Below are 26,132 nucleotides of genomic sequence, written 5' to 3' on the forward strand. Positions count from 1 at the left end.
AGCTTGTGTTGAAACCCCCCCGTGTGGGGCCATGCGGTGGGGTGGGAGACCCCAAGGATGTCTCGCTGGTCTACAAGGGTAGGAAAAAATATACTTTTACTGTTCCGTTTCCAATACGAAAAGGCCAGGCAAGGGAGGGCAGGGCCAGACACCTCACTGCCTCGGCGAGATCTCGGCTTTGCCCCAAGACCCTCCGACTGCAGCTCTGCTTCCCGCTCACCCACCCCGCTGTGGTGCCCCTCAGATGCCCCCAATGCTCTGGAGGAAGGCAAGCACCTCGGGGTCCACGTTGGCTCCGGCCAGGCAGGCGTGGAGACGCGGGGCGGTGGCGTGCTGCTTCTCCCTCCTGCGCCACTCCCGGAGCATCTCGAAGATCTGCATCACGACGTTGTTGGGGTTGTCCTCTCGGATCTGGTCCAGGCGGCTCTTCTCCAGCCCCAGGCACTGGATCCCCATCTCCTGCCACTCCCTGCCCATTTTTTGGGCCACCTGCATGAGGTCCTTCTCTGTCAACAGTTTCTGCTCTCCTGCTGGGGAGAAAGACGGGGCACCGCAGCCGCGAGGACGCCCGGCTTCGGCAGGCAGAGCCCACCCCGCGGCCGTGTCCTCGCCGGCGCTCGTGCCGGAGGAGCCCGCGGCGGGCCCGAGGACGTCCTCCGTGCCGGGGAGCTGGAAACGCTGGATGAGGTCGAAGCGGGAGAGCTGGCGGAGGACGGCGCCGGTCTTGCGCAGGGCCTGGCCGGGGAAGTGCTGGAGCAGGAGGCTGCAGAGGTCGGGGCGGGTGGCGGGGCGCAGCTGGCTCAGCGGGATCTGCCCTTCCAGGAGGTACTTGAAGGCCTGGAACTGCTCGTCGGGGAGGGCGCGCTGGAGGGCCAGCAGCGTCTCGCGCTCCTCCGCCGTCGCCATCCCTGCAGCGGCGCCCGCGGCCACCTGGCTCGGCATCTGCCCCGCACCTGGCATCGCCCCCCTGCCCGGGCGGTGCCCACCCCACGCCCTCCTGTGGGGCCCCGGACCTCTCTAGTGCCCCCCCCCCCAAGCCACCAGTGGGCCAGCCCCTGGGTGGCGCCCAGCCTGCTAGGGGGTTCAGACCCCCTAGACCCCTCCCCAGGAACCCCTCAGCCCCCCCACGGGGCCAGTCCCCCTAGTGCTCCCCAGCCGCCTATTCAGCCTGGCATCCCCCCTGCCCCACCACGGCGCTCAGTCCCCCTGGCTCCCCCCCCACCGCCTGCCCGCCATGGGGCCCAGACCTGGTTCCCCCCATCGGTGACCCCAGTCTGCCGTGGGGCCTGATCCCCCTGGTCATTCCCCCAGCCCGCCATGGGGCCTGCTATAGGGCCCAGACCCCCTGCTCCCCCCCCAATGGCTCCCAGCCTGCTATAGGGCCCAGACCCCCTGCTCCTCTCCCCCCGTGCACCCCAGCCTGCTATAGGGCCTAACCCCCTGCTCCCCCCCCAGCCTACTATAGGGCCCAGACCCCCTGCACCCTCCTGTGCACCCCAGCCTGCTATAGGGCCCAGACCCCCTGCTCCCCCCTAGCCTGCTATAGGGTCCAGACACCTGCTCCCCCCCCAGTGCCCCCCAGCCGGCCATGGGGCCTGGTTCCGCCCCCCCACCCCCAGCCCGCCATAGGGCCCGGACTCATCCGGTGCACCCCAGCCCCTCGCCGTGGGGCTCGATGCCCTCGGTGCCCCCTAGTCCCCCTTGGTGGGGCCCGACCCCCACCCCCGGTGCCCCCAGCCCCCGCCGCCCCTCACCGCGCTCCGCGCCGCCTCCGCTCCCGCTCCCACTGCCGGGGGCGGAGCCTCCCGCTGCCCGCGAGAACGGCGGGGTGGGGCCAGGGGTGGGGCCAGGAGGACGGGGCGGGGCCAGAGGTGGAGGGGCGTGGTCTGAGGGATGGGCGGGGCCCGGAAGGGGCGGGGCGAACAGGGGCGGTTATGGGGGGGGCAGGGGCAGTTCGGGGGAGCTGCAGGGTGCAGTTAGGGGTCACGGGGCAGTTGAGGGGTGCAGGGGCAGTTCTAGGGGGCTGTTGGGTGCAGTTAGGGGGCACAAGGGCAGTTCTAGGGGGCCACGGGGGCAGTTAGGGGGTGCAGGGGCATTTGTGAGTGCTGTGGGGGCAGCTCGAGGGGGTTGTGGGGGGCAGTTAAGAGAGCATGGGGCAGCCCTAGGGGGCTGCGAGAGCAATTTGGGGCTGTAGGGGGCAGTTAAAGGGTGCATGGAACAGCTCTGGGGGGCAGTTAAGGGGCACAGGGCAGTTCTGGGGCCTGCGGGGGGCAGATAGGAGGCGTACAGGGCAGCTCTGGGGGGCAGTTAAGGGTCAGTCAGTTCTGGGGGGCTGTAGGGGGGCAGTTAGGACACCCGGGGCAGTCATGGAGGGGTTTTGGGGGGGCGGGACCCCCACCAGGCGGGGAGCAGCCTCGAACCCGCGGCCCTCGGCGTAAAGAACCCCACGCTCGCAGCGGCCTTTCCCAAAGTCGAGCTGTATTTCGGAGTCGCGGCCCGGCGCGGTTCGGAGGGAGGGGACCACCGCGGGGCCCCCGCCCCTCCCGCTCCCACCTCCTTTGGGGGCCGGGCCCCACCGCGTCCCCCAAGTTTCGGCCCCCTCCCCCCCGTGATTTGGAGGGGGCCCCACAGCAGCCCCGTTGGGGAAGGAGGGGGGGGGGGAAATTCGGGGCGTCCCCCCCCCAGCCCGGCTCCATGCGGGCAGCGCGCTGCCTGCCCCGGTGCGGGGGTGGGGGGGGTCCCCCCCTCCGCCCCCCTCGCTGCGGCCCGGCGCCCGGGGCGCCCCTCAGGCCGGGCCGCCGGGGGGGCAGCGGGTACCCCCCTCCTGTCCCTCGGTGCCCGCCAGCGGGTGCCCCGTCCTGTCCACGCACCAGCACTGCCCGCGTTTCGGCCCCTTGGAGGCCCGGCACTGTGGGGGGGGGGGGAGCCACCATCAGTGGGGTGGGATGGGGGGGGGGGGACATGCAGACCCCCCGGGGAGGGGCGGTGCAGACCCCACGTGGCCACCCAGCCCTGGGGACACTGAGGCAGGGGGGAACCGAGGCATGGGGGAAACCGAGGCACGGGGAGGCCCTGGGTGCTCCACGCGCCAGGACGCCCCGCACTTGGGGAAACCGAGGCACGGGGAGGCCCTGGGTGCTCCACGCGCCAGGACGCCCCGCACTTGGGGAAACCGAGGCACGGGGAGGCCCTGGGTGCTCCACGCGCCAGGACGCCCCGCACTTGGGGAAACCGAGGCACGGGGAGGCCCTGGGTGCTCCACGCGCCAGGACGCCCCACACCTAGGGAAACGGGGGTGCGGGGCAGGCCCGGCGCGGGGCGGGGGGGGCTCCGCCGGGGCCGCCCTACCTGCTTGGTGCGGTAGAAGCCCTTGGTGTCGCAGTTGGGGATGAAGATGTCCTCGGCGCTCAGGTACAGCGAGGCCTTCAGCTCCTGCATGACGGCGGCCAGGTGCATGCGGCAGGGCGCCTGGGGGGGGGGGGGGGGCGTCAGCCGGGGGCGGGGGGGGGGACAGGACAAAATTGTCGTTTCCCGCCCCCCCCTGCTGTCCCCAACTTGTCCCCGTCCTGCCCCTGGGCACCCACCGTCTCCAGGTCCTGCCGGCTGTCAGCGTGGGGGGGCCGCTCGCGAGCCCTGGGGGGGGGTGAGGGGGGCCGCGGCTCCGACGTGGCAGGGGGCAGCTTGCGCCCTTCCTTGGCGCTGTCCCCTATGGGGCAAGGGGGGGGAAGTCAGCCCTGACCCCCTTTAATAGGGGGAGACCCCCCCGCGCTGGAGGCGCCCCCCCCCCCCCCCCGCGGTTGCAGCCCCTCCTGCGGCCGCACGAGGGCGGCCCGGGCGCCGTGCGCAGCGCCGAGCACTCGGGCTGCCCCGAGCCCCCCCCCCCCGCCCCAGTGCAGCCGGGAGCGGGGGGGGGGGAAAGAAAGAGGGGGCTGTCTCATGGCGGGGGGCAGCGGCAAAGCATTCCCCCCCCCCCCCCCCCGCCACTGCGCAGCCCCTCCGCCGTGGTCTCCGGACTCCAGCGATTTTGGGGGGGGGTCCCTGCTCCCCCCCAAGCCGCGGACATGGGGGTCCCCGAGTCCCCCCAGGTCCCCCCTCCTTTCCCTCCTCCAGCGCTCCCCTCCCGGTACATGGGGGTCCCCCGTCCCTTCCCTCGGGGATATGAGGACCCCCCCTTCCCCCCGGAGGCTAGGACAGCCCCCCCACCCCGGGGCCGTGTGGGTGTGTGTGGGGGGTAGGGGCGAGTCCCCGGTCTCCCCCGGGGCCGGGGCTGCCCGGACGTGTAGGGGTGCCCGGGGATACCGGATCTCCCCATCCCCTCCCGACGCCCCCCCGCCTCCAGGCGGTACGGGGATGCCCCGGTGGCCCCGTCCCCTCTCCCGACGGTGGTGTCCCGATCCCTCCCCCGGGGGTGGGTGGGGTCCCTGAGCCCCCCATCTCCCTTCCCCCCCGGATCCCCGGTGCCGCCATCCCGCCCCGACGGGGCCGGCCCGGTCCCTCCCCAGGGGTCCGAGGCTCCCTCCGGAGGATGGGGCTCCCCCCGGTGCTCCCATCCCGCCCCGACGGGGCCCACCCGGTCCCTGCCCGGCGGTCCCGAGGGTCCCACGGGCCGGGGGCCGCTCACCTGCGGGGGGGTCGGTGGCGGCGGGGCGGGCGCGGGCGGCCAGGGCGCGGCAGACGCCGGTGCCGCGGAGCAGGGCGCGGAGCGGGGCGCGCTCGCCGGCGCGGGGGATGCAGCGGAGCCCGCGGGCGCAGCCCGGCGTGTAAACCCCGCACGGCTCCCCGGGGCCGCGGGCCGCCGCCTCGCCGCCGCCGCCGCCCCCGGCGGCCGCCGCGGCCCAGGGCGCCGGCGCCAGCAGCAGCGCCGACACGAGCCAGCAGCCCGCGTGCATGGCGGGACCGGGACCGGGACCGGAGCGCACCGGGCCCCGCCGCCGCCCGCTCTGCCCGCGCCCGGCCCCGCCGCCGCCTTAAGTACCGCGCCCGGCCCCCGACCTGCCCCGGGCCGCCCCAGGTGCGCCCGGCCCGGGGGGGGCCGCCGCGGCCCCGGGGGGGCTCCGGCACCCCGGCGGGGCCGCCCGCCGTGGGGTCCGGCGCTGCCCGCCCCGGCCCCGTGCTCCCCCCGCCCCACATAGCTCCCGCCGCCGCCCGGTGCCCCCCCTGCCCCACACCAGCCGCTGCCCCCGGGTCGCTCTGCCCCACATGCCGCGGAGCTCCCCCCCCCCCCGGCTGCGCCGCAGACCCAGTGCACATCCCAGTGCCCCCAGGGCAGTGCTCCAGTTCCCCCCCAGTGCACACCCCAGCGTGCCCAGTACAGTACCCCAGTTCCCCCCGCTGCACCGCTCCAGTTCCCCCCAGTGCACACCCCAGTGTGCCCAGTGCAGTACCCCAGTTCCCCCTGCTGCACCACTCCTGTTCCCCCCAGTGCACACCCCAGTGCGCCCAGTGCACAGCCCGAGTCCTGCCACTGCACAGCCACAGTTCCCTCAGGGTACAGCCCCAGTTCCCCCCAGCACACAGCCCTAGTTCTCCCAGTGCACGCAGCCCCAGTTCTCCCAGTACACAGCCACGATGCCCCCAGTACAATACCCCAGTTCCCCCAGCGCTCAGCCCCAGTTCTCCCAGTGCTCAGCCACGGTGCCCTGGTGCACTGCTCCCAGATCCCCCAGTGCACACCCCAGTGCACACCCCAGTTCCCCCAGTGCATGCCCCCCAGTGCCCCCCACCCCGGGCATACCCGCCCCCCCGCCAGGCCCCTGCACCGCGCCGCCCCCGCCCTAGGGGGCGCCCTCACCCGGCGCGCCCCGGCCCCGCCCCCTCCCTGACGACACACCCCGCCGTGCCCCGCCTCCCCGCCCTCTCCGCCGGCTTGCGATTGGCGCGGCGAGCCGTCAGTCGGGGCGCGGCGGGAGGCGATTGGCCGAGCCTCGCGGCGGGGGCGGGGCGAGGAGGAGGAGGAGGAGGAAGCGCGGCGCGAGGTCCCGGATGTGAGTGGGGCGGCGGGGCCGGGAGCCGGCCGGGAGCGCGGGCGCCCATGGAGGGGGCGGGCGGGGCCGCGCCGGTGAGGGCCGCGCCGGGGGCCCGTCTGCGGGGTCGGCTCTGGGGGGCTGGCTGTGAGGGGCGGTTAGGGGGGGAGCCGGGGGCCCGGTTATGGGGTGGGGGCGGTTATGGGGGAGCTTGGGCCCCGGTTAGGGGGTGGGGATGGTTATGGGGGGAGCCGGGGCCCCAGTTATGGGGTGGGGATGGTTATGGGGGAGCTGGGGGCCCCGGTTATGGGGTGGGGATGGTTATGGGGGGAGCCGGGGCCCCAGTTATGGGGTGGGGATGGTTATGGGGGAGCTGGGGCCCCACTTATGGGGTGGGGATGGTTATGGGGGAGCTGGGGGCCCCGGTTATGGGGTGGGGGCGGTTGTGGGGGAGCCAGGGCCCTTGTTATGGGGTGGGGATGATTGTGGGGTGTGGGCGGTTACTGGGGGAGCCAGGCCCCCAGTTATGGGGTGGGGGCGGTTATGGGGGAGCTGGGGCCCCAGTTATAAGGTGGGGGGCTTATGGGGGAGCTGGGGGCCCCAGTTATGAGGTGGGGGCAGTTATGGGGTGGGGGTGGTTAGGAGGAGGTGGGGGCTGTTATGGGATGGGGATAATTATGGGTGACCTGGGAGCCTGGTTATGGGGGTCTTGTTATGGGGTGGGAGTGGCTATGGGGGAGCTGAGGAGCAGGATGCAGGGGCAGTTTGTGGGGGGGATATGGAGGGGATGGGGCCCTGGCAGGGGGGGTTATGAAGGAGCCCGGGTGTGGGTGGCCTGGGCATGGGGGCTTAGTTATGGGGGAGCCCAGGTATTGTGCAGGGGGTGCTTTTTTGGGGGAGGGGGCTGGCAGCCCAGTTATGGGGGTCCAGCGAGCCTGGGCTTTGGGAGGGAGAGCCCGATGTGGGGTGGGGACAGGGGGTGCCCTGTGGGCCCTCATGGAGGGCTGAGGGGAGCGGGGTGCCTGGGGAGGCATGTGGGGCTGCTGGGGGTCAAGCTGCGCTGGCTTTGGGGCTCAGCGCCTGGGGGAGGGCTGAGCTGCGGGTGCTGGAGGTGGGGACGGACGGACGGACAGACGTGGTTGGCGTTGCCGTGCCGGGGGAGTGGGAGCTGGTGCGGGCTGAGCTGGGGGGTGGCGGTGGGGCAGTCCCAGGGGGGCCGGAGCGGGAGGGCCTGGAGGCGAGAGGGGTTCACTCCGCCTGTTCCCCTCTCCGGCAGGTTTACTGTCGCTACCGGGATGGATGACTTAAACCTGCACTACAGGTTCCTGAACTGGAGGCGGCGGATCCGGGAGATCCGCGAGGTGCGAGCCGTCCGCTACCAGGAGAGGTTCAAGCACATCCTCGTGGACGGGGACACCCTCAGGTAGCCTCGGGCTGGCGTGCTGGGAATGGGGCTGGAGCCGACGGCGGGCGGAGGTGGGGCCGGCGGGGCCGTCCGCTCCCCTCGCCGTCGCTGCGGAGCCGCGGAGCGACGTTTCTAAGCTGCTGCTGGCCAGCGCTGGGGTGGCTCCGGCCTTCCCTGGCCCCTGATCGCCATCTCCCCTGGGTGTCGCGTCAGCAGAGCTCCGAGGTGGCCTGAGTGTCCCCCCCCCGCCCAGGCCTCCTTCCTCCTGCAGGTGCGGAGCGCCGGGTGTCGAGGTTCCCCGGAGCGAGACGGAGGGTTTCTGTTCCGGGTGCCCCAGTTTGGGGCTGCGAGGGGAGGAGGAGGGTGGTGGTCTGCCTGGGCGCGAAGCAGAGGTGATGGGCGCCTGTGGCGCGTGGAGCCCTCGGCTCTGCAGCTCGTTCGAGCGGCTGGGGCCTGCCGGTGCCCGCTGGGTGGTTGAACGGGCCAAGCTGCAGCACCCGGCGGAGGGAAGATGCTTTCCTTCGTGGTGGACACCAGGGGAACGTGCTGGTGGAGGGCGGTGGGGTCTCCTGGGAGCAAGAGCGATGTGGGCGTCTGCCTGGGAGCGCTTGCTGAAGGGCCTGGCTTCTCCTTCCTCCTCCTCTTAGCTCTGTTTGCAGAGCAGACGCTTGTCCCGTTGCCACATCCCTGCTCAGCCACCCCAAGGCGCTTCAGCAGGCTGGGAAGGCGCTGGGACAAAGCGGAAGGGTCAGGGGCATCTCCTACCTGCTGCCTGTCGGTCCCGTCGCGTCCCGCACGAAGCTGGAGCGGGTGACCGACGCTCCCGCGTTGTCCCCTGCAGTTACCATGGGAACTCGGGCGAAGTCGGCTGCTACGTTGCTCCGCGGCCCCTGACCAGAGACAACAACTACTTCGAGGTGAGTCACCTCGCCGTGGGCATCGGTCCCGGGCGCCCACCGCGTCGCGGCTAGGCTCGAAGAACTTCCTTGGTGTCGCCTCGCAGGTGTCCATCGTGGACAGCGGCGTGCGTGGGACCATTGCCGTGGGCCTCGTGCCCCAGTACTACAGCCTGGACCACCAGCCGGGCTGGCTGCCTGACTCCGTGGCGTACCATGCGGATGACGGGAAGTGAGTGAGGGCCACCGGGACCGGAGCCTCTACCAGGGAGCGGGCTGGGGGTTGTCCGTGGCCTCTGAAGCGGCCTGGGGACGGAGAACAGATCTAGCCAACTTCCTCGCTGGCACCAGCGAGGCTCGGGGGGCGGGGAGGGGGGCTGCGTCTGCCCCTTGCACTTGCTGCCGTTATCAGGGGAAAAATGGGGCAAAACGCGATCCAGCATCTCCCCGCGTGCCGGGAAGGGCTGCGCCCGTCCGCGGGCCGGGCCGTGTCCGGTGCGATACTGCTCCTCCGACCCCCGCAGGCTCTACAGCGGCCGAGCCAAGGGCCGGCAGTTTGGCACCAAGTGCAGCTCCGGGGACCGCATTGGCTGCGGCATCGAGCTGGTCTCCTTCGAAGTGCAGACGGCCCAGATCTTCTTCACGAAGAACGGGAAGAGGGTGAGAGCCACGGGGCTCCTCTGCTGGGCCCTCTCCTGCTCTTGATTTTTAGTCCGCTGGGGCCAGGGTTTGCTTTGAACTGGGGCGCGTGGCGAAGCTGTGGCGGTGCCATCAGAGTCCGCACCGTGGAGGCAGTGTGAGGTGTCCCCGCGCTGTCCCCAGTCGCTGCTGTCCCTGGGCTCGTGGGTGGCAGCTGTTTGCAGTCACACGGGGTGGACGCACCGGTTTCCCCCCGACTTTGCTGTCTAGGGTGAAGGTTTGAGCTCCCAGGAGCGAACGAGATGTTGAAACAGCGGGCCCCGCGGCCCGGGCTGGCTGCGTGGTGCGGACCCTCCTGCCTTCCCTCTGCAGGTGGGCTCTACCATAATGCCGCTGTCCCCCGACGGGCTCTTCCCGGCCGTGGGCATGCACTCGCTGGGCGAGGAGGTCCGGCTCCACCTCCACGCGGAGCTGGGCACCGAGGAAGACGACAGCATCATGATGGTGGACAGCTACGAGGACGAGTGGGGGCGGCTGCACGATGTGAAGGTGTGCGGCACGGTGAGTGAGCCGGCCTCCGGCGCTGGGGCCTTCCCTCTGGTTTTCCCCCTGCCCCGAGGGATGGGGTGCAAAGACGGGAGCTCGCTGACCCCTCTGTGTGCTCGGGATTCACATCTTCCCCTGCGCTGGGAAGGACTCGGGAGCCCTCGGAGGGATTGGCCCTACTCTCTGGAGCGCGACAGGATCAGAAATCTCCTTACTCGAGCCTGCGGCTGGGAGGCAGCCGGATTACGTGGTGCCGTCAGAGGGCAAATCCGAGCACGTCTGGGCTCTGCGGGGAGCACATCTGTCTCTAGTCATCTCTCCTCCCAGCTGCGGTAGCTTGTTTTGCTGCTGTCCCTATTGCCGTCGTGCCAGAGTCCCTGGCAGCACCCAGTGCCCCTGGCGCCGGGCGAACCCGGCGTCCCGCCGGGCTATTGAGCAGAGCAAGGAACCGGCGGTGAGAGCGCCGTGGGGGAGGCGTGGGGAAGCGCCTGCGACAGAGCAGGCCTTGAGCATCCTCAGCGAGGCGCTGGCTTGGAGCCGAGTCCTGGGGCCTCGTCCCTTCCCGGCACGAGCCAAGGAAGGCGACGCTGCTCTGTTGCTGCTCGAGGTCTGCTTGGAGCTGCAGGTTGAAAGCTTCTGCTTTGGCATGCGGCAGACTGGAGGTTGGTCAGGGCTTAGGGCCTTGCGTGATCTTTCTACCGGTCCTCCAAAATCCTCCGGGCGTTTGTGTGGTTTTAGCCTTGCTTGGGGCAGAGTGGTGCCAGCCTTTACCCAGACCCATCAAAGCCCTAAGCTGGCTCCAGCTGCCCAGAGAGCCCAGCTCTGCCCTTCCCCGTGGTGCCTAAGCGTGAGCAGGGCGAACGGACGGCAAGGAGGGCAGGCGGGGCCGGATCGGAGAGCTCGCACGGCCCCTGGCTCTGCCAGGAAGAGGCTAAACCCCGCGTCCTGCGGCTGCGTGTCTCCTCTGCCTTTCCGTGCTGGGCTCAGCTCTGCTTGGAAGCGCTCCCGAGCTGTGAAAATGGGTCATTTCCCGTGGACGGAGCGTCTGCAGCTCTGAGCGATCGGGCCTGCCGCTTGTTTATCTGCTGCGGATCTTGGTGTATTTTCCCTCGCTAGCTAGAAAGCTTCCTGTCCCCTCCCGGAGCTGGGAGCCGAACCCAGGAGTCCTGACTCCTCTGCTCCTGCCTGCCCCTCCCTTGGACCAACACCACTTCTGTCTGCCGATGCCTCCGGGGCCGAACTGGAGCTCCGGGAGCGCGTGAGCCTGCTGGCTCATCTCGGCCGCCTTCCCGGGGCCGCCTGTCCCTGGGGCCGAGCAGGAAGAGAGCTCGGAAGGGCTCCAGGAATTGCATCGCTCTCCCGCTCCACCCAGCGCTGGCCCAGCTGCGGCTCCTCGGACAAGCTGACTCCGCTGGGCCGGGAGCTCGGGTCAACTTGCCCGGGGCTGGGGGCTTGGGCACCGTGCCGCCACGAGCCGCGCCGGGGGAGCTGGCGGGGCAGGGGAACCGCCAAGCGCCCCCGTCGCCTGCCCGGAGCCCGGCGGGGCCGGAGGCTGCGATGACGTCCGTGTTGCGTGGGGAGGGCGCGGACCAGCGACAGAAAGCAGCTGGTTCCCACCTCTCGGCCGAGCCCGGCATCCGGCCGCTCACGTGCGCCCGGGGAAGGCCAACGTGCGCGTAGCGCCGGGTGGAAACGAGCCCCGACGGCGCCCGGCCGCGGCTCCCCGGGGCTCGCGGCCGCTTCGCGGGATCGGGGCCGCCCTGCGGAGCTCCGGGAGCCTCCTGGCCGCAGCGCGTTGACCGTGGGGCGCGTTCGGACCCGCCGTGGGGCTGGTGCGGGCTGGGGCTCGGAGCCTTTTCCCGGCGGTGCTTCTGGGCCGTAAGGGCCGGGGAGCTGCGGATAAAACGGGGCAGGGTCTAATCGCGTCCCTGTCGTCCCCGCTCTTCCGCGCCCCGCGAGAGCCCCAAAGTGATTTTTGCAAGAGGGCAGCGGGCACCCCGAGCGCGGAGGAGGCGCCGGCCGTGCCCGGGGGCCGGTGCCGGCTCGGCAACCCCCCCCCCCCAACCCCGGGGAGCCGGCCCTGCCTCCGCCAGCCCCTTCCATCTAGCCGAGCGCTGCGCGAAAACAAGCCCAACCTCGAAACCCCTCCAAGTCTTAAGAGTTTGCAGCTGTGAGCGCGGCCGGGGCCTTGCGGCGAGGGCCGGCTCCGCGCGAGGGTGTGCGGCGAGCCGAGCCGCGGCCTGGCCCGGCCTGAACTCGCCGATCCCGGCGCCGCGCCTGGGACGAATCTGCAATCCTGGGCCCGGGGCCCTTTTCCATCCTCCCCCGGTCGCTGCGGACAACATCTGGCTGTGGAGGAAGGGCTGGAGGGCCGGGGCGAGGGCAGAGCGAGCGGCGTTCGGGGCCGCTTAGCTTGGCCGGGGCCGCCCGGGCCGGGTGGCCCTGCTCTGTGCCTCAGTTTCCCCCGCTTTTAATGCAGGGAGTGTTTTCACCGGGGAGGGGAGGAGGACCGTGCTCGCCCCCCGGGCTGGCTGCTTCCCCTCTCCGCCGGGTGCCCGGCACCGGGGAGCCTCGTGCGAGCGGTTTTCCCGGCTCGCGGCTGGCCTTTCCGAGCGCGGCTCGTGGTTATCCGCCGCGGGCCGGAGCCGCGTCCCGGCGCCGAGCGGTGCTAGCGGAGACCCGCCGGGGCTGATGCCACCGGGGGGTCCCTGGACGCCCTCGGCGCTGCCCGTCCGGCTCCGGGCTGGCAGGAAATGAGAGCGGCCGGGTAGGAACGCGAGTTATGTGCGTTAGCGTGATTAAACTGCCGCTCGGAAAGGGCCGCTTTGGGCCGGCGGAGAGGGGCCGCTCCGGCGTCCCGTCCCCTCGCCCGCCGCCCCGCTCGCGCGGCTCCTCGAGAGGCGGCGCAACTCGCCGGAGCTTTGCAGAACAGCCAGTTTTCAATCTCTCTCTCTTTTTTTTTTAATTTATTTAAAGAACATTTTGCTCCTTTGGGTGTTTTTTTTTTTGTTTTTTCCCCTCCTCTCCGACAGGGGAACATTTTTTTGGACGTTCCTCTGCCGAGTTTGCTGCCCGTCGGATCGGGTCAGCCCTCGGCCTCGTCTAAACAGTGGCGTCTCCCCCGGAGCTGCGCAGGGAGGTTTTTCTTTCTTTTTTTTTTTTTCTTTTTTTTTTTTTTATTTTGGGCGTTCGCGGCGCACGAGAACGCTGGGGCCGAGCGAGCGGAAAAATGCAAAACCGCTGACCCCGGCGGCGCCGGAGCCAAGGCACGGCAGAGCGAGGCGATCCGGACCGGACCCTCCGGCTCCCTCCGGCCCCCGGCGCTTTGCCCCAAACCAGGGGGAGTCGGGGGGGATCAGCGGGCTGAGCCCCGACGGGCGCGAGGAGGCGGACGGCGGGCGTCCGAGGGCGCTTCGCGGCTCTCGGCGGACCCGCTGTGGGTTTTTTTTTCCACCCCCCTCCCCGTGCAGCTGCGCTGGGGCAGACAAAAGCTCGGGCCCGGCGGAGGCAGGAAACAAAAGCTGCCGGCGGCGCGGCGCGGCGCGGCCGGGCTGGAATGCGGGCGCTGGCCAAAGCAAACCTCGTGACGCAGGGCTCGCCGCGTGAAGTCGCCCGGTCCCGGGCCTCGTAAACATCCCGGCCTCCCAAAAAACCCCCGCTCGGAAATTCCCACCGGGTTCCCGGCATCGCCGGGCCCGGGAGGAGGCGGCGGCGTGTGTCCCCCCCCCACCTTCCCCGTCCCCGGTTGCGCGGTGGCCGCGGCACCCTCGGCCCCTTGGGCGCCCCGTGGCTTCCCTCGCCCCCCACCCACCCGGCTCCGTTCCCCGGGGCGTGGGGCGCTTTGGGGACCTGCGGTCCCTCTGGTTCCCCTTGTCCCCGGCACGGCCGGGATGGGACCCGCTTTGGGACCCGCTCCCTTCTCCCGGCCCGGGGCTGGGTGGTTGGGGGGGGGGGGGGCCCTGACGCCTCTCGTGCCGATCCAGGGTGCCCCTGGGGCCGCAGCCACGTCCTTCGGAGCCGCGTTGCACCCGGCGGGGGACCCTGGGGTGCCGCCGGCATCGCTGCGGAGGGGCAGAGCCGGGGCCCTAAACGCGGCCGAGGAGCCGGCAAGCTGCCTTCTCGCCCCGGTGGGGGCCGCGCTGTCCTGCCCCCACCCCCCATCCCTGATACCCCTCCGCTGCCTCCTTCCCCCCCCCCCCCCTCCAGCTCCTGGAGTACGTGGGCAAGGGCAAGAGCATCATCGACGTGGGGCTGGCCCAAGCCCGGCACCCGCTCAGCACCCGCAGCCACTACTTTGAGGTGGAGATCATCGACCCCGGCGAGAAGTGCTACATCGCCCTGGGCCTGGCCCGCAAGGTGAGCGGGGGCGCGAGGCGGGGGGGGGGCCCGGCGTCCGGGCCACCGAGCCGTGACCTTCCTCCTCCTCCTCCTCCTCCTCCTCCTCCTCTCTCTTTGCCCCAGGACTACCCAAAAAACCGGCACCCCGGCTGGAGCAGGGGCTCGGTGGCCTACCACGCAGGTGAGCCCCCCCCGCCCCCCGGGATGACCCCAGAGGCGTTCGGAGGGGTGGGGTGGGGGAGGTCCCCGGTGCTTGCTCAGGGCCGGGGCCGGCGCTGCCCTTCGGCCGCCTCCTCCTCTTCCCGGAAACCTCCTCTCGGCATCGCGGCCCCGGGAGCCAGCGCCGTTCCCGTGCCGCTGGGCCGGGGGCGGGGAGGGGGGGGGGGCGCGGGGGTGGCACCAGGTCCCCTCCGTCCGGGCCCCGTGACGTCTTTGCGTCCCTCCCAGACGACGGGAAGATCTTCCACGGCAGCGGCGTGGGCGACCCGTTCGGGCCCCGCTGCTACAAGGGCGACATCATGGGCTGCGGCATCATGTTCCCGCGCGACTACATCCTCGACAGCGAAGGTGCGTGGGGCCTTCGGGGGGGGGGGGCGCCGGGCCCCCGTGCTGCCCCCCCCCACGAGCCCCTCGCTCCATCCCGCCGCTCCTGCCCCTTCCCAGGTGACAGCGACGACACCTGCGACACGGCCGACGTGAGAGCCAAGCCCCGCGGCGTCCGGAACGTCATGTACCTGCACCAGGAGGAGGAGGAGGAGGAGGAAGAGGAGGAGGAGGAATACGACGGCGAGGACATGGAGCAGGAGCACGAAGGCAAGAAGGTGGTGGTAAGAGCTCAGCCAGGGCTGGGGCGGGGAGGGGGGGCAGGATCGGGCCCCCGTCTCCTGCCGCCCACCCCCATGGGTGGGGGGGGGCAGGATCGGGCCCCCGTCTCCCGTCGCCCACCCCACGGGGGTGGGGGGGGCAGGATCGGGCCCCCGTCTCCCGTCGCCCACCCCACGGGGGTGAGGGGGGGGGCAGGATCGGGCCCCCGTCTCCCACCCCACAGCCTGGCCTGGGGAGGGGGGGGGTCCCTCCGGTGGCGCTGGGACACGGCTCCTCCCGGCCGCCCCCATCCGTGGGGCACGTCGGAGCCTGGTGCCGGGGGGGGGGGTGGGGGGGGGTGTAACGGCACCGCTGCCCGCCCGTTCCCCCACCCCTAAGGTGCTGGGAGGGGGGGGGGCAGGCCGGGGAGCCCCGATTCGGCGCCCCGGATGCTCCAACTCCCTCCCGACCCGCTGCCTCCAGGTGTTCTTCACCCGCAACGGGAAGATCATCGGCAAGAAGGACGCGGTGGTGCCCGCCGGCGGGTACTTCCCCACCGTGGGCATGCTGAGCAGCGGCGAGAAGGTCAAGGTGGACTTGCACCCGCTCAGCGGCTAGGCCCGGGGCGGGGGGGGGGGGGGGGGGAGCCGGGGGGGGCACTGGTGAAGCAGGTGCCCCACGGCCCTGCCTGCTCCCACCCCCACCCTCCGGTGCCGCCCCCCTTCCCGCCACCCCCCACGCACTTTAACGCCTCTGCCCCGTGGCCCCTGGCGTTGGGGCACCCCCCCCCCCACTTGTCCCCCTGTGTTATTGCAGGGGGGGGTCCCTAATCCCCCCCCCCACCCTGGGCCCCTTGCTGCCCCCCTGGTGCCCCTTTGGAAGGGCTTGGGCCTCCCCCCTCCAAGCCACGGTTACCCCGCTTGGGCCTCCCCCCTCCAAGCCACGGTTACCCCACGGTGCCCCCCCCCATGCCCCCACAAGGTGTGGGGGGGCATAACTCTGTCCCACCTTGGGACAGAGTTAAGGGTCCTGTTCCCCCCCCCGCCCCCCCAATTCTTGGTGTCGCTGTTACCTCCCACCCCAATTTTGTGAATGTAAAATGCCCCTCTGGGCCCCCCCCATCCCAAGGGGCAGTGCCCCCCATCTCCTTCCCCCAGGCACCAGCTGCTGCCCCACGGGGTGTGTGTACACGGTGGTGGTGGGGGGTGAACCTTGCCTGCCCCCCCCCCAGCCTCCCCGGCCCCGCTGTACCCGCGCCGGGGGCAGCGAGCGGCAGGGTCCGGCCCCCCCCCGGGCAGGCGGGCGCCGGAAGAAGGAGGCTCCGAAACGGTGGTTTTCTCTGTTGGCATTTGCACATGGTCGGATGAGGAGGAGACAAGGGGTCCCGCGTCCCCCCCCCCCCGACATCGCGATATAGCTCGGTGCCCCCCCCCATACATAATATATATATATATACACGTATATATATATTAGAGACGTCTGACTAAAGCTCATATAAATCCTTTCTTAGACAAAAATAGAGACTCTCTGCTGTATTAGCGCCCGGCGGGCAGGCGATGCCCGACCTCGGCATTGCGGGGGGGGGGGCTGGCCTTGGGCACTGCCCTCCCCCTTAGTAAGGGGGCGACTGGGGGGGGGCAGCGGGCACTGGCGCCCGGCCCTTCCTCGGGGAGCCCAGGCGTCCTGGCAGCCCTGTGCCCCCCCCCCCCCCCCAAAAAAAAAAACCCTGCGCCCAAATTCCTGGTGGTCCCTCTGCACGCTGCCTCTGTCGCCTGGGGCGGGGGGGGGACGACGAGGGGTGGGGGGCGGCACCAGGGCCCCCTCACTTGCGGTGGGTGCCCAGCATGACCTTGGTGATGAAGCTGACGATGGCCGAGGCCGGCTGCTCGGGGTCGAGCTCGGCGAAGAGGTGGCAGGCGTTCGCGCACGGGCCGCCCGGCTTCTTGGCCACGAAGCCGAAAATCCTGGCGGGGGGGGAGGGTGGGGGCGGGAGGATGACACCTGGCACCCCCCTGGGGACCCCCCCCCACCCCGCCTGCACCCCCCCCCCCAGGGATGCGCCGCCCGTCCTGGACTTACTTGGACGTGGTGCCGTCTGGGTTCGCCCACCTGCCGGCCCAGAGCCTCGTTAGCGGGGTGCTAATTAGCCGAGCATCCCCCAGGCTGTGCCCCCCCCCGCCGCCCCCCCAACACGGTACCTGCGGTCCTCGGGGTCCGTGCTGCAGTAGGTGACGTTGCCGACGGGGTAGTGCCGCCGGAAGAAGAGCCTGGGGGGGGGGGACGGGACGGGGGTTGAGCGGGGGGCAGGCGGTGCCCCCCAGCGCTGCCAGGGCCCCCCCCAAGGCTGATGGGGCTTCGGGGGTGATGCTGGGATGGGGGAGGGCAGATTTGGGGCCTAGAGGACGATGGTACCCAGGGACGATTGTCCCGAGGGGGAGGTGATGCTGGGAGTGGGGGTGTTGGTGCCCAAAGGATGGTGGTACCTGGGGCTGGTGGTACCCAGGGGATGATGGTACCTGGGATGGTGGTACCCAGGGGATGATGGTATCTGGGGCTGGTGGTACCCAGGGGATGATGCCGGGAGTTGGGGGGCTGTTGGTGCCCAAAGGACGATGGTACCCAGGGGATGATGGTACCTGGGGCTGGTGGTACCCAGGGGATGATGCTGGGAGTGGGGAGATGATGGTACCCAAAGGATGATGGTACCCTGGGATGATGGTACCTGGGGATGGTGGTACCCAGGGGATGATGCTGGGTTTGGGGGTGTTGGTACCTAAGGATGGTGATACCTGGGGATGGTGGTACCTGGGGATGATGCTGTTTTGGGGGGTGTTGGTGCGCAGGCGGTGGTGGTACCCAGGGGATGATGCTGGGAGTGGGGAGATGATGGTACCCAAAGGATGATGGTACCCTGGGATGATGGTACCTGGGGATGGTGGTACCCAGGGGATGATGCTGGGTTTGGGGGTGTTGGTACCTAAGGATGGTGGTACGTGGGGATGATGCTGTTTTGGGGGATGTTGGTGCGCAGGCGTTGGTGGTACCCAGGGGATGGTGCTGGTTTTGGGGGCGTTGGTTCCCAGGGGGTGGTGGCACCGGGGTGAGGGTGGGGGGAGGGTGGTGCCCCGAGGACGGTGCCGGCGGGGGGGGGGGTTGCGGGGGGGGGGGGGTCGCTCACTTGCGCTGGCTGTCGGTGAGGGTGATGCCCTGCGCGGCCACCTTGAAGTGGACGGTGCAGGCGGGCGGGCGCGGGCGGGAGGCCAGGACGGCGCCTGCGGCCTTGGCCACGGCCTGGGGCCCCGTCAGCGACTCCATCTCCACCGAGCTCAGGTACAGCACGCTGCAGGCTGCCGCCGGGCGCAGGCTGCCACCGGCGCCCGGGGGGGCTGCGCCCGTCCCCCCCCCGCCCGCCCCTCCTCCCACCATCCCGCTACCACCCGCCTCTACCTCCCAGGCCCCCCCCCCCCCCCCCCCCCGCCGTTACCCTCGGCCCAGTACCGCCCTCCTGCTAGCCCTCCCTCCCAGCACCCCCCTGTCCCACTACCCCCCCCCCCCCCAGGATCCCTCTCCCAGTATCTCATCCCAGTACCTCCAGCCTGGTTTCCCCCCCCCAGTAGCCCCTGTCCTGATACTCTCTGGCCAAGGCTCCCATCCTGGTACCCCCCATCCCAGTACCCTCCCCATCCCAGTACCACCATCTTGGTACTCCCATCCCAGTATCCCCCCCCCAATCCCAGTAGCCCTGCCATCCCAGTACCCCCCCCCCCCGGTACCCACCAGCGCCCTGGCGCAGCAGCTCGGCGGCTGTGCTCATGTTGGGGGGCACAGGCACCTCCGGGCTCTCCTCCAGCGGGTCTGCGCCGGGGGGAGGGACACAGGTTGGGCCCCCCCCCGTCCCCCCCGCCTCGCCAGGATGCCTGGGCCCTCCTGCCCAGCTTCGGGGAGGGCGTGACAGGGGGGGCAGAAGGAAACACCCCCCCCCCAAGAGAAAGGTGCTGGGGAGGGTACAAGAGGGGGGCACCCCACACCAGGGGGGCTGGCTGCCCCATGCTGGGGGGGAGAGGGGGTGGTGCTGCCCCCCCCCCCCGGCACCTACCTTTGCTGGGGATGCGGAGGGCGCAGGGCAGGGAGAGGGGGGTGATGGAGTGCTGCAGCACCAGGGCAGGCAGGCTCCCTGCGGGGGGGGGGGGGGGGGGTTGTCAGGGGGCACCCCGGACCCGGGGCACCCCCCCCAGCATCCCACCCCCCCCTCACCGAAGTGGGGCTCGTTCTGGCACCCCTTGATCTTCACGCCCCGCGGCCCCGTCTCGATGAGGAAGTGTCGGACCAGCTGCTCCTGGGGGTCTCCTGGGTGGGGGGGGGGCGAAGGGTGCAGGGCTCAGCAGTGCCCCCCCCAAAAGGGCCCGGACACCTGGGCCCCTGCCTGGCTCTGCCTGTTGGCATGGCATGCAGGGGGGCACCAGGATGCCCTGGGCTCGAGGAGGAGACATTTGGGGGGGACAAGCGGAGGGGTCTGGTGACATGGGGGGGGGCACAGGGACACCGGGTGTGGGAGGTGCTGGGGGCCGTGGGGGTGGTCCAGGGGCTCGGGGGTGCTGGGGGGCTTTGGGGTACTCAGAGTGTAGGGAGATGCTGGGGGCGGGGGACTGGGGGTGCCTGGGCAGAGTTTGGGGATGCTGGGGGAGGCTAAAGCTTGGGGAGGGTCTGGGTGTACTGGGGAGCCCAGGGGGTGGGTGGGGAGGGTCTGGGTGCCTGTAGGGGGGAGGGTATCAGGGCCTGGGGAGGGTCTGGGTGCCCCAGGGTGCCCATGGCGGGGGGTGGGTGGGTGGTAGAGCTTGGGGAGGGTCTGGGTGCACTGGGGAGCCCAGGGGGTGGGTGGGGAGGGTCTGGGTGCCTGTAGGGGGGAGGGTATCAGGGCCTGGGAAGGATCTGGGTGCCCCAGGGTGCCCATGGCGGGGGATGGGTGGGTGCTAGAGCTTGGGGAGGGTCTGGGTGCACTGGGGTGCCCAGGGGAGTGGGTGGGGAGAGTCTGGGTGCCTGTGGGGGGGCTATCAGGGCTTGGAAAGGGTCTGGGTCCCCATGGGGGGGGGGGAGTCAGGAGGTTGGGGAGGGTCTGGGTGCACCAGGGCGCCCAGGGTGGAGGGGGCTTGGGGAAGGTCTGGGTGCACCCAGGGGTGCGGGACCCCCCGGGGAGGGGGTGGCACATGAACACCCAAGGGTGCCGAGGCAGGGTGGGGTGGGGGGGTCCCTTACCCTTGCTGTGGGTGACGCAGTTGGGGGGCGGCGCGGCCACCTTGAGCGCCAGCCCGTAGGCGCCCTGGAAGGAATTGCTGTCGCGGATGAGGAAGGAGCCCGGCTCCTTGGCCTTGAGCAGGGCGACAGCTGCAGGCAGCGAGACGGGGGGGGGGTGGGGAGGGGGGGGCACCTGAGCCCGGACGCCTGGGCCCCTCCGGCCCCCCCCCCCCCAAACAGAAAAATAAATAAAAACTAAAAACTGCCCCCACACCTTGGTCCCGCGAGAGGCCGGGTTTGTACCAGAACTTGGACGTGTCCTGCACAAACTTGACGGTCCCGGGCGCCTCCGGCCGGGGCTCGGGTGGCCCCCGGCCCCCCCCGGAGCCGCCGGGCGCCAGCTCGGGGGCGAAGGGGCCGCGCTCGGGGGGCGAAGGGCGCTCGCAGAGGTGCCGCTTCTCGGGCAGGGGGGGCCGCGGGGCCGGCGGCTCGTAGTACGCCGTGGCCAGGGGGAAGGCGGGTGTCGGGGACGCGGTGGCCCCCGCCGCCGCCTCTGCAGGTGACGGGGGGCCGGGGGTCCCGCAGCCTGGGGGCTCCGGCACCTCGGGGCACCCGCCGGCCCCCTGCGGCGAGCTGGGGCTGTCGGGGGTCTCGCGCCACGGGCCCCCCTCGCCTGGGCTCCGCCGCTCTGCGGGTACAGGGAGGGTGGGGGGTTCTCACTAGCCACCTACCCCCCTGCTGCTAGCCACAGCCGTTCCAGGAGCCCCCACCCCCAAGGAGTCCCCTCTTGGCCACTAGCCCCTCCTGGAGCCCCATTGCCCTGCCGTGGCCACTGCACATCCCCCCCCACCCCAGCAATTCCTTTGTAGCCACTGGCCCTCCGGCAAGCCCCCAATAGCCCCACTGCCGCCGCACTGAGCCCACCATTCACCCCCAGGGGCTACTAGCCCCCAGGCCACAATTAGCCCCTCCATGGCCAATAGCCCCCCCCCTTAGCCCCTCCGTGGCCACTAGCCCCCCCCCAGACCCTCATTAGTCCCTCTGTGGCCACTAGCCCCCCCTAGATCTTCATTTGCCCCTCCATGACCACTAGCCCCCCCCCAGACCCTCATTAGCCCCCTCCGTGGCCACTAGCCCCCCCCAGACCCTCATTAGCCCCTCCATGGCCACTAGCCCGCCTAGATCTTCATTAGCCCCTCCATGGCCACTAGGCCCCCCTAGACCCTCATTAGCCCCTCTGTGGCCACTAGCCCCCCCCCAGACCCTCATTAGCCCCTCTGTGGCCACTAGCCCCCCCCCCGAACCTCATTAGCCCCTCTGTGGCCACTAGCCCCCCCCCCAGACCCTCACTAGCCCCTCCATGGCCACTAGCCCCCCTAGATCTTCATTAGCCCCTCCATGGCCACTAGCCCACCCCCAGACCCTCATTAGCCCCTCTGTGGCCACTACCCCCCCCCCGCCGTGGCCCGCAGCCCCCGGCCGCCCCTCACCGCTGGGTGCGTGGGGGTCCGGCCGCCCGGGGATGCGGTAGCCCTCGCGGGCCTCCAAGCCGAGGGCCTCGTAGCCACCGAGCTCGCCGGAGCGCTCGGAGGGGCCGGGCCGGCCGCAGCGGGGGCACACGGTGCCGTCGAGCCCCTCGCCGGGGGCCAGCGGCGCCGGGTGGCCACCGGCCCCCCGGCCCTCGGCGCCCCACTCGAGCCGCAGCCCGTAGAAGGCGGCGGCGGCGGCCGCCAGCTCCTCGCCGCGGCCCCGGCAATCCCGGCACGGGCACAGCGGCGCCAGCTCCTCCAGCGCCGGCGCCTCCCGGTAGCCACCCGGCTGCGCCCGGTAGCCCGGAGCTTCCCGCCCGGTGCCGCGGGGCTGCAAACCCTCCGAGAGCGAGCGCTGCGCCCGCCGCTTCTCGCCGCCGCCCGGGCACCCCGCGCCGGGCCGCCGGCGCTCCAGGGTGCCGTCGGCGCGCCGCCGCCGTGAGCCCTCGGGGCTAGCGGCGCCGGCGGGCAGGTAGCCCGGGCGGCAGGAGCAGCGGGGCGCCGCGGCGGGGGAGCCCGCGGGGGGCCCGGCCTCGGGCGCGGGCGGCTCGCCGAAGCCGCCCAGCAAAAGCTCCAGGTCGCGGCGCTCGGCGGCGGTGGGCGGCGGGCGGCTCGGCTCGGCGGGCGCCGGGGGGCCGCTGCCGGGCGCCGGGCTCGGGGCGGGGGCGGCGGCGGCGGCGGCGGCGGCCCCCCACGGACCGGGCGCCCGTTTCTTCTGCACCCGGGCGTAGGGGCTGCCGTCCAGCGGCCCCCGGGTGTGCGAGAGCTCTGCGGGCGAGCACGGGGCACCCTGCGGCTCGGGCTGCCGGCTGCTCGGCTTGCAACGCCCCCCGCCTCCCCCCTCCTTCCCGCCCCCCCCCCCCCGAAGCCCGCCAGCGGGCCAGGGGCCCAGGCGTCCGGGCGTACCTTCCAGGCTGTCCTCGTGGCGCACGTTGAAGCCCTCGTAGGAGTCCCAGCGCACGGCCGGGTCCGAGATGCCGTAGTCGACGGTGACGGCCGGGCTGTTGCGGACGGCGTCCCAGCCTGGGCGACCGGGAGCCCCTGGGTGCCCGCCCCTGGGTGCCCGCCCCGGGGAGGGGCGATGCCCCCCCCCCCCCCCCGGCCCTGCCCCCCGCCCTCACCTCTGATCTTCTCGGGGCCGGAGGAGAAGACGAACTCCACGGCGGCGTCGAAGGGGAAGCGCTCGTCTGCGGGCGACGGGGAGCTGCTGCGGGGGGGTTGGGGAGGGCACCGGTGCCCCCTCCCCTCCGCGCGCCCCAGCACCCTCCCCCCCCCGCACCCCCCCGCACCCCCAGACCTTGCCAGGCCTCGTCGAGCTCGTCCTTGCCGAACCAGAGCTGGGAGCCGTGGATGGTGCAGGTGTGGAACTGGACCCGGAAAACCACATCGCGGTCGGGGCCGCGGCTCTGCTTGTGGTAGCATTTCACCTGGGGGGGGGGGGGGGAAGGTGTGCAAGGTGTGTGGGTGCACGCACAGCACCGTGCATGCATGTGCAGCACTGTGCACACATGCACAGCGCCATGCATGCACGTGCAGCGCCGTGCATGCACGTGCAGCACCGTGCACACACGTGCAGCTCCGTGCACGCACGCACAGCACCGTGCACGCGCAGCCGCGTGGGCGCATGACCCCCCCCCCGTGCGTGCGCAGCCACGTGCGAAGCACGCTGAGGCGCCCGGCTCACCATCACGTCCCCCTTCAGCAGCAGGGCGGGCTCCAGGGTGATGCAGAGGCTCTGGGTGCCGGCACCGGAGGTGCTGCTGTGGGTGCAGGGGGGGGGCGGTGAGGGGTGGGGGGCCCCGGCGCCCCCCGGCCGGGCCTTGGGGCCGTACTCACTAGACGCCCGACGTGTAGACGAGCTGCATGGACTGGTAGATCTTCAGGAAGGGCTGGTAGCCTGGGGGGGGGCAGGCGTGAGCCTTGCATGAGGGGCAGCCTTGCATGGGGGCCAAACGCCCCCCCCCCGTGCACGCAGGCCAGCCCCCCCCCCCCCCCGCCGAGCCAGGGCCACCCATCCGAGCCCCCTCGGCGTGCGTGTGCGGCCAGTGCAAGCGTCCTGGCACGAGCACCGGGCCCTGCACCAGCATCCTTGCACAGGTGTGCAGTCTTGCACAAGCATGACTTCGCGTGAGCACCCAGCCTTGCATGAGCACCCTTGCACGATCGCATGGCCTTGCACAAGCATATGGCCTTGCACAAGCATCCCTGCACAAGCGCACAGCCTCGCATGAGCATATGGCCTTGAACAAGCACATGGCTTTGCATGAGCATCCCTGCATGAGCACAGCCTTGCATGAGCACCCTTGCACAATCATAGTCTTGCACGAGCACACGGCCTTGCACGAGCAAATGGCTTTGCACGAGCATCCTTGCACGGTGGATCGCACAGCCTCGTGCGAGTGTCCCTGCCCAGCCAGTGCCCCCCCCCCCACCCCCCGTGGGGCTGCTGTGCAAGGCTGGGCTAGGCCAGGCGAGGCCGGGGGAGGCTGCGCGAGGCCGAGGGAGGCCGTGCGATGCTGCACGAGGCCAGGCGAGGCCATACGAGGCCGGGCGAGGCCAGGTGAGGCCTGGGGAGGCTGTGCGAGACCGTATGAGGCTGTGCGAGGCTGCAGGAGGCTGGGGGAGGCGGCGGGAGGCCGGGGGAGGCGGTGGGAGGCTGGGGGAGGCCAGGGGAGGCGGCGGGAGGCGGCGGGAGGCCGGGCGGGAGGCCGGGCGGGAGGCCGGGGAGGCGCTCACCGGCGCCGGGCTCGAAGGCGGGGCAGGACGGGGCACCAGGACGTGGTGCAGGAACAAGGTGCTGCTGTTCATCTTGATGCTCCCCGAGAGCAGCCCGCCGAAGTAGTTGATGTACCTGGGGGGCGGGGGGGACGCGGTAGGGGGGGAGGCGCTGAGCACCCTGCCCCCCCAACCCCCCTGGGGCCCCCGACCCCCCCCGAGCGCCCATCGCCCACCTCCTCTGCGAGGGCTGCAGCGCCGCCGCCACCTTCTCCTCGCAGAACTTGCGCATCGTCAGGGTGCCCAGGGCCTGGTCGGCGCTGGGGGAGGGGCGTCAGGGTGCCCCACAGCCCCCCCCGGGACCCCCGAGTGCCCGCAGACCCTGCCCCCCACCCCACAGCCCCCCGCCCCCCCCATCCCAGAGCCTCCATTCCCACCGCGGAGCCCCCCCATGACCCCCCATCCCAGAGCCCCTGTTCCCACCCTGCAGCCCCCCCATGACCCCCCCATCCCAGACCCCCCCGTTCCCACCCTGGAGCCCCCCCATGACCCCCCCATCCCAGAGCCCCTGTTCCCACCCTGCAGCCCCCCCATGACCCCCCCCCATCCCAGAGCCCCCGTTCCCACCCTGGAGCCCCCCCATGGCCCCCCATTCCAGACCCCCTGTTCCCACCCCACAGCCCCCCTGTGACCCCTCCCATCCCAGACCCCCGTTCCCACCCCAGGGCCCCCCATGACCCTCCGTTCCCAACCCAGAGCCCCCCCGACCCCCCCATCCCAGATCCCCTGTTCCCACCCCATAACTCCCCTGACCCCCCCATCCCAGACCCCCTGTTCCCTCCCCGACCCCCTCAGCCCCAAATCCACGCCCATAACCTCCCCCAGCCCCCCCACCCATCCTGTACCCCCCATGCCCCCATACCTCCCTCTGCCCCCCTCCCCACCCCAGAGCCCCCCGACCCCCTCCTCCCGCCCTGGCCCCCCCGTGCCCCATACCCCTCCACCCCCCACACCCAGCCCTGCCCCCTATAGCCCCCTACAGCCCCCTATAGCCCCCCGGACCTGGCTGAGATCTTGCTGTAGTGCATGTAGGCGGCCACGATGACACCCGTCTTGCCCTTGTCACCCTGGGGGGGGGGGGGGGGGGACACGGGGGTGTGGGTCAGGCCCCCCCCCCCGACGCTCCCAGCCATCTCCTTCCCCCCTCCAGGTGCCCCCCCAGACTGTGCAGCCCCACCGTGGCCCCCCCACCCTGGCGCCCGTGTGGCCCCATTGCATCCATCACCCGCTGCAGCCGTGCCCCCCCCCCACCCTGGCACCCATTGCCCCCAGCCCCCCCTGCAGCCGTGCCCCCCCCCCCCCGGCGCCCCCAGGCCCCCTGCAGCTGTGCCCTCCCTGTCGCTCCCAGCCTCCCCAGCCCCCTGCAGCCGTGTCCCCCCCGGCGCCCCCAGCCCCCCGCTGCAGCTGTGCCCCCCCTATCCCGGCACCCCGAGCCCCCCTGCAGCCCTGCCCCCCCGGCACCCATTGCCCCCAGGCCCCCCTGCAGCCGTGCCCCCCCCCCCCCCCACCCCAGTCCCCATCCCCCCGGCGCCCCCGGCCCCCCTGCAGCCGTGCCCTCCCTGTCTCCCCCAGCCCCCCTGCAGCCGTGTCCCCCCCCCCCCCAGCGCCCCCCCCGGCGCCCGCCTTGCAGTGCAGCACGGCGACGTGCTGGGGCTGCGCCCGCAGCCAGCCCTCCAGGGCCTTGCACACGGAGCAGAGCTTGTCCAGCGGCGGCGCGTGCAGGTCCGGCAGCCGAACTCCTGCACCTTTGGGTGGGGGGAGGGGATGGGGGGCGTCAGCGCCGCCGGGCCCCCCCCCATCCCCCCCCCCCCCCCCCCCGCAGGCGCCCCTCACCTGAGCGGTTCGGCGGAGCGCATGTCGCGGCGCTTCTCGACAGGTCTGAACGAGCCTGCGGGGAGGGGGGGGGGCCCGGGGCGCTGGGAGGGGAGGGCCGCTTCCGGCTCTCCGGCGAGCGCGCCCCAGGTGCTCCGGCCCCCCCCCCCACCCCCGCGGCCGCACCACGCAC

General features: G+C 72.0%; 4 protein-coding genes across 6 annotated transcripts in view; 1 reads left to right on the forward strand and 3 right to left on the reverse strand.

The window, feature by feature from the left end:
• Window positions 1-79: 79 nt before the first annotated feature.
• On the reverse strand, window positions 80-2,377 carry LOC134152185 (uncharacterized). Its single transcript, XM_062597345.1, has 2 exons — window positions 1,755-2,377; window positions 80-908 (listed from the first exon to the last, which is right to left on the reverse strand). The coding sequence occupies exon 2, from the start codon at window positions 904-906 to the stop codon at window positions 241-243; it is 666 nt and encodes a 221-aa protein (XP_062453329.1). The 5' UTR covers window positions 907-908; window positions 1,755-2,377; the 3' UTR covers window positions 80-240.
• An 84-nt stretch (window positions 2,378-2,461) lies between these two features.
• On the reverse strand, window positions 2,462-4,952 carry IGFBP6 (insulin like growth factor binding protein 6). The gene is made up of 4 exons (XM_062597357.1): window positions 4,622-4,952; window positions 3,585-3,706; window positions 3,349-3,468; window positions 2,462-2,908 (listed from the first exon to the last, which is right to left on the reverse strand). The coding sequence occupies exons 1-4, from the start codon at window positions 4,887-4,889 to the stop codon at window positions 2,786-2,788; spliced, it is 633 nt and encodes a 210-aa protein (XP_062453341.1). The 5' UTR covers window positions 4,890-4,952; the 3' UTR covers window positions 2,462-2,785.
• Window positions 4,953-5,960: 1,008 nt separating this feature from the next.
• On the forward strand, window positions 5,961-15,482 carry SPRYD3 (SPRY domain containing 3). 3 transcript variants are annotated; one of them, XM_062597285.1, is made up of 11 exons: window positions 5,961-5,984; window positions 7,240-7,386; window positions 8,210-8,285; window positions 8,372-8,496; window positions 8,789-8,924; window positions 9,276-9,464; window positions 13,656-13,805; window positions 13,911-13,968; window positions 14,235-14,354; window positions 14,451-14,608; window positions 15,075-15,482. In XM_062597285.1, coding segments are annotated over exons 1-11 (1,296 nt in total). In that variant the 5' UTR covers window positions 5,961-5,982; the 3' UTR covers window positions 15,210-15,482. The 3 variants fall into 3 exon arrangements, with proteins under 3 accessions (XP_062453269.1, XP_062453268.1, XP_062453270.1); XM_062597284.1 differs by having other exon boundaries at window positions 14,451-14,614; window positions 15,075-15,479; XM_062597286.1 differs by lacking the exon at window positions 5,961-5,984 and adding an exon at window positions 5,993-6,058 and having other exon boundaries at window positions 14,451-14,614; window positions 15,075-15,479.
• An 837-nt stretch (window positions 15,483-16,319) lies between these two features.
• LOC134152052 (tensin-2-like) overlaps window positions 16,320-26,132 on the reverse strand; it is a 10,016-nt gene continuing 203 nt past the window's right edge. Inside the window, 22 exon segments of the mRNA XM_062597093.1 lie at window positions 16,320-16,555; window positions 16,671-16,700; window positions 16,790-16,858; window positions 17,770-17,938; window positions 18,369-18,446; window positions 18,688-18,765; window positions 18,846-18,938; window positions 19,845-19,973; window positions 20,098-20,511; window positions 21,314-22,120; window positions 22,259-22,375; window positions 22,474-22,539; window positions 22,650-22,779; window positions 23,037-23,112; window positions 23,189-23,249; window positions 24,089-24,119; window positions 24,122-24,203; window positions 24,304-24,387; window positions 25,130-25,194; window positions 25,751-25,857; window positions 25,860-25,876; window positions 25,961-26,015. Of these exon segments, the coding sequence (XP_062453077.1) occupies window positions 16,414-16,555; window positions 16,671-16,700; window positions 16,790-16,858; window positions 17,770-17,938; window positions 18,369-18,446; window positions 18,688-18,765; window positions 18,846-18,938; window positions 19,845-19,973; window positions 20,098-20,511; window positions 21,314-22,120; window positions 22,259-22,375; window positions 22,474-22,539; window positions 22,650-22,779; window positions 23,037-23,112; window positions 23,189-23,249; window positions 24,089-24,119; window positions 24,122-24,203; window positions 24,304-24,387; window positions 25,130-25,194; window positions 25,751-25,857; window positions 25,860-25,876; window positions 25,961-26,015 (2,900 nt within the window). The 3' untranslated portion in view covers window positions 16,320-16,413.

Source organism: Rhea pennata, chromosome 29 (genome assembly GCF_028389875.1).
Source record: "Rhea pennata isolate bPtePen1 chromosome 29, bPtePen1.pri, whole genome shotgun sequence".
Classification (NCBI taxonomy): Eukaryota; Metazoa; Chordata; class Aves; order Rheiformes; family Rheidae; genus Rhea; species Rhea pennata.

Excerpts from the sequence above, each read along its gene's own strand:
- LOC134152185 (XM_062597345.1), bottom strand. The coding sequence starts at position 906 with ATGGCGACGGCGGAGGAGCGCGAGACGCTGCTGGCCCTCCAGCGCGCC.
- IGFBP6 (XM_062597357.1), bottom strand. The coding sequence starts at position 4,889 with ATGCACGCGGGCTGCTGGCTCGTGTCGGCGCTGCTGCTGGCGCCGGCG. Across the intron at positions 3,469-3,584 it reads GCCGGCAGGACCTGGAGACG|GCGCCCTGCCGCATGCACCT; the intron begins GTGGGTGCCCAG and ends CCCCCCCCCCAG. Across the intron at positions 2,909-3,348 it reads GCTTCTACCGCACCAAGCAG|TGCCGGGCCTCCAAGGGGCC; the intron begins GTAGGGCGGCCC and ends CCCCCCCCACAG.
- SPRYD3 (XM_062597284.1), top strand. Across the intron at positions 8,497-8,788 it reads TACCATGCGGATGACGGGAA|GCTCTACAGCGGCCGAGCCA; the intron begins GTGAGTGAGGGC and ends CGACCCCCGCAG. Across the intron at positions 13,969-14,234 it reads CTCGGTGGCCTACCACGCAG|ACGACGGGAAGATCTTCCAC; the intron begins GTGAGCCCCCCC and ends CGTCCCTCCCAG.